The sequence below is a fragment of the Callorhinchus milii genome, unplaced genomic scaffold, assembly GCF_018977255.1.
Source record: "Callorhinchus milii isolate IMCB2004 unplaced genomic scaffold, IMCB_Cmil_1.0 Scaffold31, whole genome shotgun sequence".
NCBI lineage: Eukaryota > Metazoa > Chordata > Chondrichthyes > Chimaeriformes > Callorhinchidae > Callorhinchus > Callorhinchus milii.
Genome location: NW_024704772.1, coordinates 3,304,281 through 3,317,580, shown reverse-complemented (window position 1 = coordinate 3,317,580; position 13,300 = coordinate 3,304,281). Strand labels below are relative to the sequence as shown.

General features: G+C 46.9%; 1 protein-coding gene across 1 annotated transcript in view; it reads left to right on the top strand.

Annotated features, from left to right (window-relative positions):
- LOC103171688 (protein FAM227A) overlaps positions 1–9,514 on the top strand; it is a 20,256-nt gene extending 10,742 nt beyond the window's left edge. The window contains exons 6-10 of the mRNA XM_042344945.1: positions 6,019–6,113; positions 6,964–7,123; positions 7,722–7,872; positions 8,730–8,793; positions 9,249–9,514. Coding sequence (XP_042200879.1) covers positions 6,019–6,113; positions 6,964–7,123; positions 7,722–7,872; positions 8,730–8,793; positions 9,249–9,308 — 530 coding nt within the window. The 3' untranslated portion in view covers positions 9,309–9,514. The remainder of the gene's footprint in view (positions 1–6,018; positions 6,114–6,963; positions 7,124–7,721; positions 7,873–8,729; positions 8,794–9,248) is intronic.
- Positions 9,515–13,300: the final 3,786 nt, after the last annotated feature.

Genomic DNA, 13,300 nt, shown 5'->3' with positions numbered 1-13,300 from the left:
ATATTGTCGTCATTTTTGGTAGAAAGGAAGCACACATCAAATACAGTTTTACTCACACAATAAACCAGTTAACAAAAGACAAAGCAACTCCAATTACATCAGCGTATTTATTGCAAACAATTATAATAATAAATTGAAAGTGTTGGATGGTACAGGTGCCTCCGGCACTTTACTTCAATTCACCAACACAGGCAGCCGGGGCAGCTTTAACAGTGTACGAAGCACTCTTCAGTTAATAAAAGGAAATTGATCCCAACGGGTTGGGGCGTGGGCAAAGGTTCTTAGAAATGGAACACACAACACAAAGATAAATCATTTGGAGGAACAGAAGCAGATTTTCATCTATTTCATCTACCCAACTGTAAAAGAGTCATTACAAAAAGCCAACTGGGCACACACACACACCAGATACATTTACCTTGGGAGAGCTCTTGAAGTAGAAAGAAATGGGCAACACTCTGCAGGACTCATCATGAAGATAATTCTAAGCCAACCCTGTGGATGGTGGAAGACTAGAGAACGCATGCGGGGAGGAATTCTATTGACGCAGAATGAAATTCTCCACTTCCATTTATCCCAATTTTACAGAATTCATTCTACAGCAATCCACGACTGTTTGTGGGACACTGCTGGGCACAAGCGCCTGCTGCATTTCGCCCACAAAATACACAGTCAATTCACTTTTCAGTATATTCTATGAAGCGCTTTGAGATGTCTCGAAGACAAGTTAAGGCGCTGTATCAAATTCAAGGATTATTATTATCACAGTTTATCATTTCCATTAAACATATACTGTTCTCATTTAAAATCACATCTGTGTACCACTCAATTATACAACTAGGAACTGCTCCCATTCAACACCACTCCATGCTCTCTGTTCAAGGATGCACCTAATTAGCACTGCCATTCAGAAATATGCAACAAACCGTTTCAATAACATGCCTAGAATCACAATATACGGTTGCTTTTCACATCCATTCCATAGTGGAACAATACACATTTTCTAAAAAAAAGAATTATTACCCCCGGAAAAGCGATCTAACGATCAACTAACAACCGGGTTAGTCAATCGACGGATCGCTTTTCCAGGAATCGAACCGGGTCCTCTCGCTTGCGAGGCGAGCGCTCTAACCACTGAGCTACACCATTTCCACTAAACAGCATGGCAATCAACGAGTGCCAATATAAAATACCTTGTATATATCATGACAGCTCCCATTCCTCTGGGGAGTCATCCCCTCTCACAAGCCCCTGTAAGTGAAGCTACATGGAATGAGCCAGTCAAGTGATGGTGAAAAAGAGTTTAAAGAGCACAAGAACGGAAGAAAAATAAGAGTAAAAATATTTCTTGAGCGAAACCCAAGATTGTGTTTCAGGAGTACCTTAGTTCACGCAGCTTACAAACCAGAGCTAGCCTGTCACAGTCCAATTGAACCACTACTACTGGCAAATAGACATAAATATATACCGGTTAACCCCCTCCACCCCCCAGCTTTTCGGTTTACTCATTTGGGGAAAAAAAATTGGTCACTGAATCCACAACTGTGTGTGAGACATTGTCGTGCATCACATTTCGCCCACAAATACAGTCAAACCACCTGTGAAGCGCTTTGAGACGTCTCGAAGATGTGATAAGGTGCTATATCAAATGCAAGGATTATTATTTATTATTACGAATAACTTATGCCCAATGACCTATAAATATGAAAGCTTCACAACAGACTTGCTCTGCAACTTTGGCCTTTCCAACCACCAGTTTCATTTTCAGGAATTTCCTCCATCAGAAGCAAGTCCTCACTTTTTAAGGATACAGCCACTAATAATACAGGATTTAAAAATATATACTTTTAATGCTCATCTGGGGCCGATAAATTATTTATACACCAGGTGATTAGCAACATAATACACAATCCTAAATCATTTGAGCATTACTAACATTTATCCCCTCTCCACGGTGAAATATGTGAAGTCTATCCAAGATTAAACTCTATGAATGAGGCGTCGTGTATCCGATTCCTGGTTCAAGTGGAGATAATACATGATGGGAGGCGCAGACAGACTCTGCAGCAGACTCCTGCAATCCACCAACGTAGCTGTGCAACAGAACCACAAGCTTGTACTCATCCCCATGATAAATAGCTGCCTCCCTTTGCTCCTTCCCCCAGATAATAATGTGTTTGCTTCCCTCTGCCTCCGTCCATCTTGATCTCGCTCTCTCACTTCCTCTGCCGGTTGTGGCTCTTAACTACCTCCAGCTCTTTCTCCATCAGGTGGGATTCCGCTGTTGTTTCAGAAAGCTAGACGGGAATGAAAATAATTTATTACTCGCCACTTTCCTCAAAAACATTTGGCAAGTATAGGCTCAACACATGTAGCTGTTTATATGAAGTCTCTGGTGGGGGGAATCCAGAACAAAGGTGGCATCATCTTAAAGTTAGAGTTGAGCCATTTAGGAGTGAAATCAGGAAGCATTTTTTCACACACGAAAAGTAGTGGAAATCTGAAACTCTCTCTCCCCCAAAAGCTGTGGATTATGGCTGGATCCATTCACGTTTTCAAGACTGAGGCGGATAGATATTCTTGGGACATCCTCCCGACGTGAAAGGCGCTATACAAATATAATCTTGTTGTTGTTGTTAGGTCACCGGGGCAAAGGCGGGTAATTGGACTTGAGGTATGGATCAGCCATGATCTTATAGAATGGCGGAACAAGCTCAAGGGGCTGAATGGCCTCCTCATGTTCCTAAGCAACACTCCACTATGCGGTTGCAGAGCAGAGTCAATGTTTTCTTTCAAAAGAAGTCGCAGTGAAACACTACTTATCCACACTCAGATATGGAGGTAAAGTCAAACCCCGACGTCACCCAAGAATATTTGCGGGGAATGCACTGACCATGTCAAGGAGAATGTCGATTTTCAGCTGCAGCAGATTATTCTCCTCCTCCAGTTGCAGGTTCCTCTTGCGCAGACGCTGCACCTCCTTCTGTGCACCATTGCCTCCCACGGTCTCTACCGCACAAAAAGGAAGAAACCTGATTAATAATAATAATAATTCTTGCTTTTGATATAGCACCTTGTCATGTCTTCATGACGTTTCAAGGTGCTTCACAAAATATACTGTTTGATTGTATATTTTGTGGGTGAAACGCAGCAGCCAATTGCGCACAGCAGCGTACCACAAACAGTCGTGGCTTGAGTAACCAAATTATTATTATTTTTTTGAAGGAATTATTGTCCCGGGAGAAGGGATCCACCAACCGGGTTCCTATTTACTGCAAGGTAAACAGAGGCATGTGGAGTAAGGAAACTTGCCCAACCTTTGGCCCTGGAATAGAATCCAGGTGCTCGCCCTTGCGAGGCGAGTGCTCTAACCACTGAGCTACAGGACTCCACACTAATGAGCCACACTATACTGCCAGTTAAAGATCAAGCGTGAGGAAAGCATGAACTCTCTAGCTCGGCCCTCCCCACTCAGCTCCCTCTCTGACAGGAACGTTGCATTGCAAGATGCGGTTACAAATGTTCATTGTGATTGCATCGTTGATTATTGATTCCAACACAAACTGCTCAGAGAAACTTCCTGAGTAATCAATAGAGAAGGTAAATATTGTCGGGATGGAAGTGCAAGTGCAGTGTGACATGGTACAAGGTTATACTAGATACTAGTATTTAATCCCTGTTCTCTGTTAAATGCTAATCCCTGTTTTGTGATAAATGATTTGATCTGAGATCTGTTGCTTGTCAGGCACGACAATTGCCCTCAGTGTCTCTGGCTAAGGGAGGTGGAAATAAATGAATGCTCTGACTACTGATCACCATCCAGCAAAGTACCAACTCTTCAGATCAATGAGAATCATTGCTGCCAACCTTCTGAAAATAATAAAATAATAACAATAATAATTTGGTCACTCAATCCACGACTGTTTGTGTGACATTGTTGTGCGCAATTGGCTGCCACATTTCACCCATTTTGAAATGTCTCGAAGAGGCATTTGATAAGGCGCCTTATCAAATGCAACGATTATTATTAATACTACCCCCAATGTCAGGATTGCGAAAGGCTTTTGAAAGGCAAGACAAAGATCTAGAAGTACTGGACTATTTCAACAAATGGATGTCTGGTGAAGATGGGAATAATGGGTGTATGGAACCAGAAGACAGGAGAGAATATAGGCTATAGAGGTTTATAAGATTCGGACGTTGTGGAAGGTGAGCGCTTTGTAGAAATCTAGTCTCAACGTAATACAAACGTGGAAGAGCATCTCAGATGTGGAGGGGCTAAGAGAGGGATTGAGATACTATCTGCCTCCTTTATACAAAAATGTGTATTACAGACCTGACATCCATTGTCCGTTCTCAAACATCATGTTCTGCCCACCGATGCTCATGACGGGAGAGCCATACTCTAACCCAAACTCCACTTCCCGGGTCACACGATCCAACTGTAACAGAGGCAAAGGAAATGACAATTGATCACCAGAGGCAAATATATCCTATTGGTTCAGGCCGCAGCATTAAATACATCAAATACATCCTAAACAGTACAGGTTTCAGTCGTCTATACAATATATAAGGGTCCTCTGCACAATATATATGGCCTAACCAGTAGATGTATTACAGATTTGGTTGTGCAAACAGTATACAGCGGCAGGATCCAGCTATTCATTTCTATAGTCTGTAAGGTGGCTTCTTGTAAATGGTACATAGTATGCTGACCTTATATGCAGTCTATGGGGGGGACTTTCTGTCATTACACAGAGTGATTGCCTTGCAGATATTCAGTCCTGTATACAATAAAAACCAAAAGCAATAATAAATTGGTCATTTTCAATCTACGACTGTTTGTGGGACATTGCTGTGCGCAATTGGCCGCCGCGTTCGCCCACAAATATACAGTTAATTCACTTTACAGTGTGTTCTGTGAAGCGCTTTGGGACGTCCTCCCGACGTGAAAAGCGCTATATCAAATGCAAGGATTATTTTATTAATAAATTGCAGTATATTCTGTGAAGCACTTTGAGACGTCTCAAATACGTGATAAGGCGATATATCAAATGCAAGGATCATTATTATTACTCAGATAATAATAGCTGTGTGGATAGGAGCAATTGAAGCACTGGGTCGCACGGGAAAAAGCGACAGAAAGAGTGACCCTTTCGCAGTATTGAATAGCTGAGGCACATTATAGACAGCATCTCCGAATGGAAGTAATGGAAGCAATTAATGAAGCGACATGTGTCTGCCCCCACCCTCTAGAGCCTCATCCCGCAGTTCCAACTGTACTTCCTGACGTGAAAGACATGACACAAATGTAAATTGTTGTTGTTGATGATGTTGTGTCAGTCTGACTCAGTAGAAGCCCCACATCAGCACTTGAACTCACATAGTCTAAGCTGACACTCCAATGCAGTGCTGGGGTGGGGTGGGGCAGGGTATTGCATTGTCAGAGGCGCCGTCCTTCGGATGAGATGTGAAAACAAGGCCCCGTCTACCTGTCCACGTGGACATTAAAAGATCCAATGGCGCTATTGTAAAAGAGAAGGGAGTTCCTCTCTCCCCGGTGTCCTGGCCGATAAATCCCCCAAATAAAATGTGGTCATTTTCTCTTCACGGCTGCTTGTGGAACGTTGCCGGCTGCCGCGTTTTGCACCACAAAATACACAGTCACTTCACTGTGAATTCTGGGCAACGCTTTAGGATGTCCTCTCGCTACGAAAGGCTCTGTATCAACTGCAAGAGTTATTTCCAATAAAAACGTGTGACGTTTCAGGTCAATGACCTTTCGTCATCAACCCGAAAGGTTAACTCACTTTCCTCTCTCCATAGATGCTGCCTGACCCGCTGAGTGTTCCCAGCGATGCCTGTTTTTATTTCGGATTGCCAGGAATTTTGCCTTTTGCAAGCATTATTATTGTTATTATAGCAGTGATTTGTATTATTTGAATGTTGCTGATGAGGTTTTTATTGAAACACATTCTGCAGCTTCGGTCACTCCATGTGCTTTCCTTCCTTTCTCAGGCAGTATCCAAGAGAACGAGAAGATCAGCATTGGCCGAGCAGCAACCAACGTCTCAAAATGGAGAGACGAGGACAACGCAATCCCTTACTCACAGGTGAGAAATTCACACGTGGAGGGCTTAACACTCGAGCACAGAGGGAATCAGTACAATTAATGGGAACTGGATGACTTGCCAGCCTGGCACACTGGTAAGCCCTCCTTTTCCCCTCCTCTCCCCCCTTCTCTCCTCCCCCCGCCCCCTCTCCCCCCAACCCCCCCCGTTATTATTGTTGTTGACATCCTTTGAGGCGGAGGACTGACTCGGCAGTGAGTGGAGGCTGAGTAGACAGCTGGCTGGCTGCCTGCCACCAGTCAACGGAGCAAACCGACTGCCATACAGCGGTGGAGGGATAACCCTCTTATTCCCCGGTTTCCCAACTTTGGGAATAGTCAGTCTCTCGAATATGTTCTAAAGTCTCGGGTGTTAGTTTGTTAGTAGTCAGTCAGACTGCTTCCGGATCTGAAACATTGCAGATTCCAACCTCACATCAGGACACGAGCCTCCTCTACTCCAAAATGGTCTCCATGTTTGCCTGGAATCCTAAACAAAATCTTTCACATCTAGACCTCAAAAACGCTTCACAGGATTGACAATAAAGTAATAGTAATAATAATCCTAGCTGGACAAGCAGCGAGAAAGTTACCAGACAGTGATATCAATTGCAAACTTGCTTTAATAATAATTTAAATAATCCTTACATTTGATATAGCGTCTTATCCTGTTTTCGAGACGTCTCAAAGCGCTTCACAGGACATACCAATTGCACTAGCAGGGTCCCACAAACAGTTGCGGATTGAGTGACCAATTTATGTTATTATTTGTAGTGACTGTCGATAAATTAAAAAGTCACTCTAGAATGTACTGCTCTAAAAATACAGGTACTTCTCTCTGTTTTTTCAATCAGTCCTATCCGATAGAATACGGGCCTGAATTCATGAAGGATAAGTTTAATTTGTTCGGGCTCAGCCCTCTCGTTCAGAACTTCCTCCAAAAGTATCACCTGGAGCCCCTGTCTGGAATGAACATCTATGTAACACGGACTGCGATCAAGGGGCTGCCAAAATATCCTTTAACTGCTTTCCTCCATCCCGCAATCTCTTTCCCTCCCTCCCTCCCTCACCTCCTTCAAGGCACGATGCAAGACCCTCTTTTTCGACCGTGCTTCAGCCACCCTCCTACCTCTCTGCCCTCCCTCATCCCAACCCAGCCCACCCCCCCCTCCCCCTCGTGCTCACTCAGCTCTTGATCTGCACCCTGGGACTTCCTCCCGACATGAAAGGCGCTTTACAAATGTAATTTTGTTGTTGTTGTTGTTGTTCCTCTGGTGGGTGGGGGGGGCGGGGAATCCAGAACAAGGGGCATCATTTTAAGATTAGAGTCAGGCCATTTAGGAGCGAAATTAGGTGCCAGTTTTTCACCCAAAGGCTGGTGCAAATCTGGAACTCTCTCCCTCCCACAAAAGGCGGTGGATGATGGCTGGATCCATTCACATCTTCAAGACTGAGGTGGAGAGATATTTGGGAACACTCAGCAGGTCAGGCAGCATCTATGGAGAAAGGAAAGTGAGTCAACATTTCGGGTTACACCCCTTCAACGTTACCCCCCCCCCACTTCAATTGCACTTCCAAGGCTCCTTTTTTCCCCTAACTCACGGGTTCAGATCTGAACTCCTGACGTATCACGACGTGATCGAAGAGGGCTTCAGGAAGCTGTTCACACTGAAGTTGGTGAAGAACAACCTGTACCAACAACAGATCAAGGGGCTGGCGATGTTTAACCGCAAGCTCATAGAAGAACACGAGGCATTTAAAAGGTAGGGCAGTCCTGTTCTCTAAAGCTTCACTGGCCATATCATGGAATCATACAGCTTTATTGGCAGCGTGGAATCTCCTCATTTGGCTCCTGTCAAAGCTCTTGTGGGTAGGGTGGTCCTCGCTGGACAAGCAGCGGGAAAGCTCACCAGACGGTGATATCAGTTGCAAGTTACGTAGCTTTAACAATAATTATAATAATCCTTGCATTTGATATAGCTGGCGCCTTATCACTTCTTCGAGGCGTCTCAAAGAGCGCTTCACAGGATACACTGTAAAGTTAATTGACTGTATGTTTTATGGGCAAAGCCCGGCAGCCAATTGCACCCAGCAGCATCCCACAAACAGTCATGGAGGCAAGTTCTCTAACCACTAACCTACAGGCATCCACGGTCTCAGCTAACCCTTTTTAGCTGGTTAGACCCTAGCAGTTACTCTAACACACACTCTAGGGTCGCCAAGCCTTGGCTCTTGCCAACCTGCGCCTCATACTCTCTGGAATTAGGTAAGAATCGGACGTCTGATTGCGTTGGATATTCTTAAACACACTCCTGGGTTTCTGTTTGCGTCAGACATTCCGGGCAAAAAGACAAAAAATGAATGATAAGGCGCTATATCAAATGCAAGGATGATTATTGTTAACATATTTCACCAGCCTTAGCCTGGTTAACCTGACTGTTCAGCGCTTTGGGATGTCCTCCCGACGTGAACGGCGCTCTATAAATTTAATTTTGTTGTTGTTGTTTTGCGTTGAAACTCACGATCACACAGAATGGTGGGAAATTCTTAAATTCAGTCTGAGTTGGGAGTCCAGGTTTCTGCAGCTCTGCCTGGTCTAATCTCCATGTGTCTGTGACAGGAGGGAAGCAGATCTGCAAGCAAAGAAGAAAGAAGTGAAAACCACGTGCCCATTCCATCCCAAGGTGGGTAACATCTGGGGTTGTCTGTGGGGAGCGGAGGATCTGGGAGGGGTTTACTGGGAGGAGTGCAGCGACCAGCAGAGAGGCGGAGTAAAATCGTGCTGAGAGGGACATCAGAGAGGTATAGTGAGGGATATCAGAAAGGTATAGTGAGGGATATCAGAGAGGTATAGTGAGGGATATCAGAGAGGTATAGGGAGGGGTTCCTAGCTGGTCAAGCGGTGGGAAAGCTCGCCAGGCAGTGCTATCAATGGCAAACTGCGGTTTTAGCTAAGCTATTCGGTTTTAGCTGTGGGTGATTGGCTGTGGCGTTTCGCCCACAAAGTACACAGTCACTCCACTTTACAGTACTTTCGGTGAAGCGCTTTGAGACGTCTCAACAATGTGGTCAGGCTCTGTATCAAATACAAGTATTATTATATTATTATGATGGTGTTTTACGTCTTTCTGTTTTGCAGGGGGAGTCATCGGCTTTGGTTAATATGTCGGCGACAACGGTTTTGAGCTCCTGGAAATGAATCCTCAACGATGATGTGGGGGGGGTGGGCTTCTAGTTGGGTGGCCAAACCCAGGCTTGCCCCTCTCCTCAGTGTAACAGCTCCCCCACCCACCCACGTTGTGGCATCCCCCCACCACCATACAATGTCTGATGTTCTCAGAGGCGAGCCTTTCAAATAAAGTTGGGGCGAAATATTCTATCACCCAATCGTCACAGCAATGGACATAAAAGGCAAGTTATTATACCACGACAACAACTTGCACTTATATAGCGCCCTCCACGCACGGTAGTGCCTCAGAGCGCTTAACATCTGGCCTAACGGTCAACCGACATATCTGGCTGGACCTCCTCAAAATTTACCGCTCCACTCTAACCTCGGCCAAGTCGTCCTTCTACTCCAGGATAATCCTGGAGGCGAAGAACAACCCCAGGCTACTGTTTTCCACCACAACCCGACTCCTCCGCCACCCCGCCACCCCGCGCAGGTCATCTCCTCCAACCTTCACTGCGAGGAGATGCTGGATTTCCTTGATTCCAAAATCAAGGGAATTCGCTCCGCGGTCACTTCCCCTCCAACATCCACCAACCCCCCAGCCCTTCACTCCCACACTCCGACTGCTACCCATCCTCCCCTACTCACTTTTGTACCCGTTTCCCCACCCTCTGTCACCAAACTCATCCTATCCCTGAAACCCACCACCTGCTCCCTTGACCCCATCCCCACTCCACTCCTTATCTCCCAGCTCCACTTTCTTGCCCCACATATCACCGACATTGTCAACCTGTCCCTCTCCTCTGGCTCTGTCCCCATTCCCTTAAAAACTGCCACCATCACGCCCACCCTGAAAAAACCCTCCCTTGATGCGTCACAGCTATCAATCTCCGGCCCATCTCCAACCTCCCCTTTCTCTCCAAGGTCCTGGAAAGAGTTGTCGCCTCCCAACTGCGCTCTTTCCTTTCCACCCATTCACTTTTCGAACCCCTTCAGTCGGGTTTCCGTGCTGCCCATAGCACAGAAACTGCCCTGGTCAAGGTCACCAATGATATCCTGACCATCTGTGACCAGGGCTCCCTCTGCCTCCTCGTCCTCCTCGACCTATCGGCAGCATTCGATACGGTCGACCACTATCCTACTCCACCGCTTGTCCTCCCACCTCAACCTTCAAGGCACTGTCCTTGAGTGGTTTAGGTCGTACCTTTCTCACCGTCTTCACTTTTTCTCGACAAATGGCTTCTCCTCCACCCCCCGCACTGTCTCATGTGGTGTCCCTCAGGGCTCTGTCCTCGGTCCCCTCCTCTTCACCCTCTATATGCTCCCCCTGTGGTGACATCATCCGCAGACATGGGATTAACTTCCACATGTATGCGGATGACACCCAACTCTACCTTTCCTCCTCTACTCTCAACTCCACGACCCCCGATGTCCTGACAGCTGTCTGTCCGACATCGAGTCCTGGACGAGAGACAACTTTCTTCAGCTCAACGTGCGAAAAACCGAGGCCCTCCTGATTGGCTCACGTCAGCGCCTCCGCACCTCAGGCGCTGACACCATCAGCATCCAAGGCTGCACTCTCCACCTCTCAAAGCCAGTCAGGAACCTCGGCGTTTTGTTCGACCCTGAGCTGTCCTTTCTCCCTCACATCCGCACCACAACTGGCACCGCCTTCCATCACCTCCGGAACATCGCCAGACTACGGCACTACCTCACCCCTCACGCTGCTGAAACCCTGGTTCACGCCTTTGTCACCTCAAGGCTGGACTATGGGAACTCTCTCCTCGCCGGCCTTCCCGCCACCTCCCTCCACAAGCTGCAGGTCATTCAGAACTCTGCAGCTCGTGTACTGTCCCGCACCAGGCTTCGGGACCACATCACTCCCACCCTCGCTCGCCTCCACTGGCTCCCCATCCCCCAGAGGATTGATTTCAAGATCCTCATCCTCACCTACAAGGCCATTCACGGCCTCGCTCCCTCCTACCTCTCCAACCTACTATCCCCCTACCTACCTGCCCGTACCCTCCGTTCCTCTGGCTCCGGTCTGCTCCACGTCCCCCGCCCAATTCGCCCTACCATCGGTGGTCGGGCCTTCAGCCTCTCAGCCCCGAGGCTCTGGAACTCCATCCCCCAGTGCCTTCGCCGCCTCCTCCCTCTCCTCCTTCAAGGCCGGTCTCAAAACCTTTCTCTTTGACCGAGCCTTCAGCTCCCCTCTAGACTCTCTTCCCCCTCCTCGCTCCCTCCCTTCCCTCCCCTCACCCTGACCATTTCCCCCCTCCTCGCTCCCTCCCTTCCCTCACCCTGACCATTTCCCCCCGTCCTCGCTCCCTCCCTTCCCTCCCCTCACCCTGACCATTTCCCCCCTCCTCGCCCCCTCCCTTCCCTCCCCTCACCCTGACCATTTCCCCAATGCTCGGGTCATGACCCAACTATGCAGCGCCTCGGGACGTCCTCCTGACGTGAAAGGCGCTTTATAAATGGAATCTTCTTGTTGTTGTTGTTATTAACAGTAGTGGAGCCTGACTCTGAGCCAGGTGCGGGCAGGTGACCATAAGCATGGTCGAAAAGGAAGGTTTTCAGGATAAAGGGGAGAGAGAGGGCAAGGCGGAGGGATTAAGGGAAAGTGTTCCAAAGTTTCGGGGCTTAGTGCTGAAAGCGCGACTTCCAATGGGATACTCCAACACCGACCGAATGGGACAGATCTGCCAAGTTACTCTATGTACAACAAAAGTTGTAAAAAAAAGGTTTACAAGTACATTAAGAGGAATAGGCTGTGAGAGTAAATGTAGGTCCACTTCAGTCAGAGACGGGAGAAGTGGTAATGGGGGATAAGGACATGGCAGAGTCCCCAAATGGGTACTTTGCATCTGTCTTCGCCCGAGAAGACACAACAAGTCCACCAACAATAGAGATGCACCAAAGGGATGAGGACAGGGAGCGACTTAGGGAAATTTTCATCAGTAGAGAATTGGTGCTGGAAAACTGTTAGCACTAAAAAGTGACAAATCCCCGGTCCGGATGGTTTGCTTCCCAGGGTTTTAAAAAAGGAGCTTATGAGATAGTGGAGGCCTTGTGTCTGATCTTCCAAAATTCCTTGGAAAAGATGGGGAACTATAGGCCAATTAGTCTCACATCAGTGAAAGGAAAAATGTTTGAATCATTGATTAAGGATGTGGTAGTGCGGTATTTAGGGCACAATATAATTAGGCCGAGTCAACACGGCTTTACAAAAGGGAAGTCATGTTTGACAAATCTCATAGAGTGTTTTGAGGATATTTCCAGTAAACTGGATAAGGGTGAATCAGTGGATGTGGTCTATTTGGACTTCCAGAAGGCATTCGATAAGGTGCCGCATAAAAGGTTAGTCCAAAAGATAAGGGCCCATGGAATTGGGGGGAGCATATCAACGTGGATTGGGGAATGGTTAACGGGTAGGAAACAAAGAGTAGGGATAAACGGGTCCTTTTCAGATTGGCGGGATGTGACTAGTGGAGTGCCACAAGGATCAGTCCTTGGGCCTCAGCTATTTACCATCTACACCAACGATCTTGATGAGGACAACAAAGATAATATATCTAAATTCGCAGATGACACAAAACTAGGGGGAAGTGTTAACACAGAGGATGACATTAAAAAAATGCAGAGAGACATAGATAGGTGAGGTGATTGGGCAGGTGGGTGGGACATGAAGTATAATGCAGGGAAGTGAGAAGTCATCCGCCTCGGGAGCAAAAACACTACAGCGGGTTATGTTTTAAAATGGGAGAGATTGGAATGTGTTGGCGTCCAGAGGGACTCGGGTGTCCTTGTACACCAATCACAGCAATTAGGAAGGCGAACCGTATGTTAGCGTTCATTATGAAAGGATTAGAGTATAAGAGTAGGGAAGTCTCGCTGCAACTGTATAGGGCCCTGTGAGACCACACCTGGAATACTGTGTCCAGTTTTGGTCTCCTTATTTAAGGAAGGATGTACTTGCTTTGGAGGGGTGCAGAGTAGATTTACTCGGTTAGTACCAG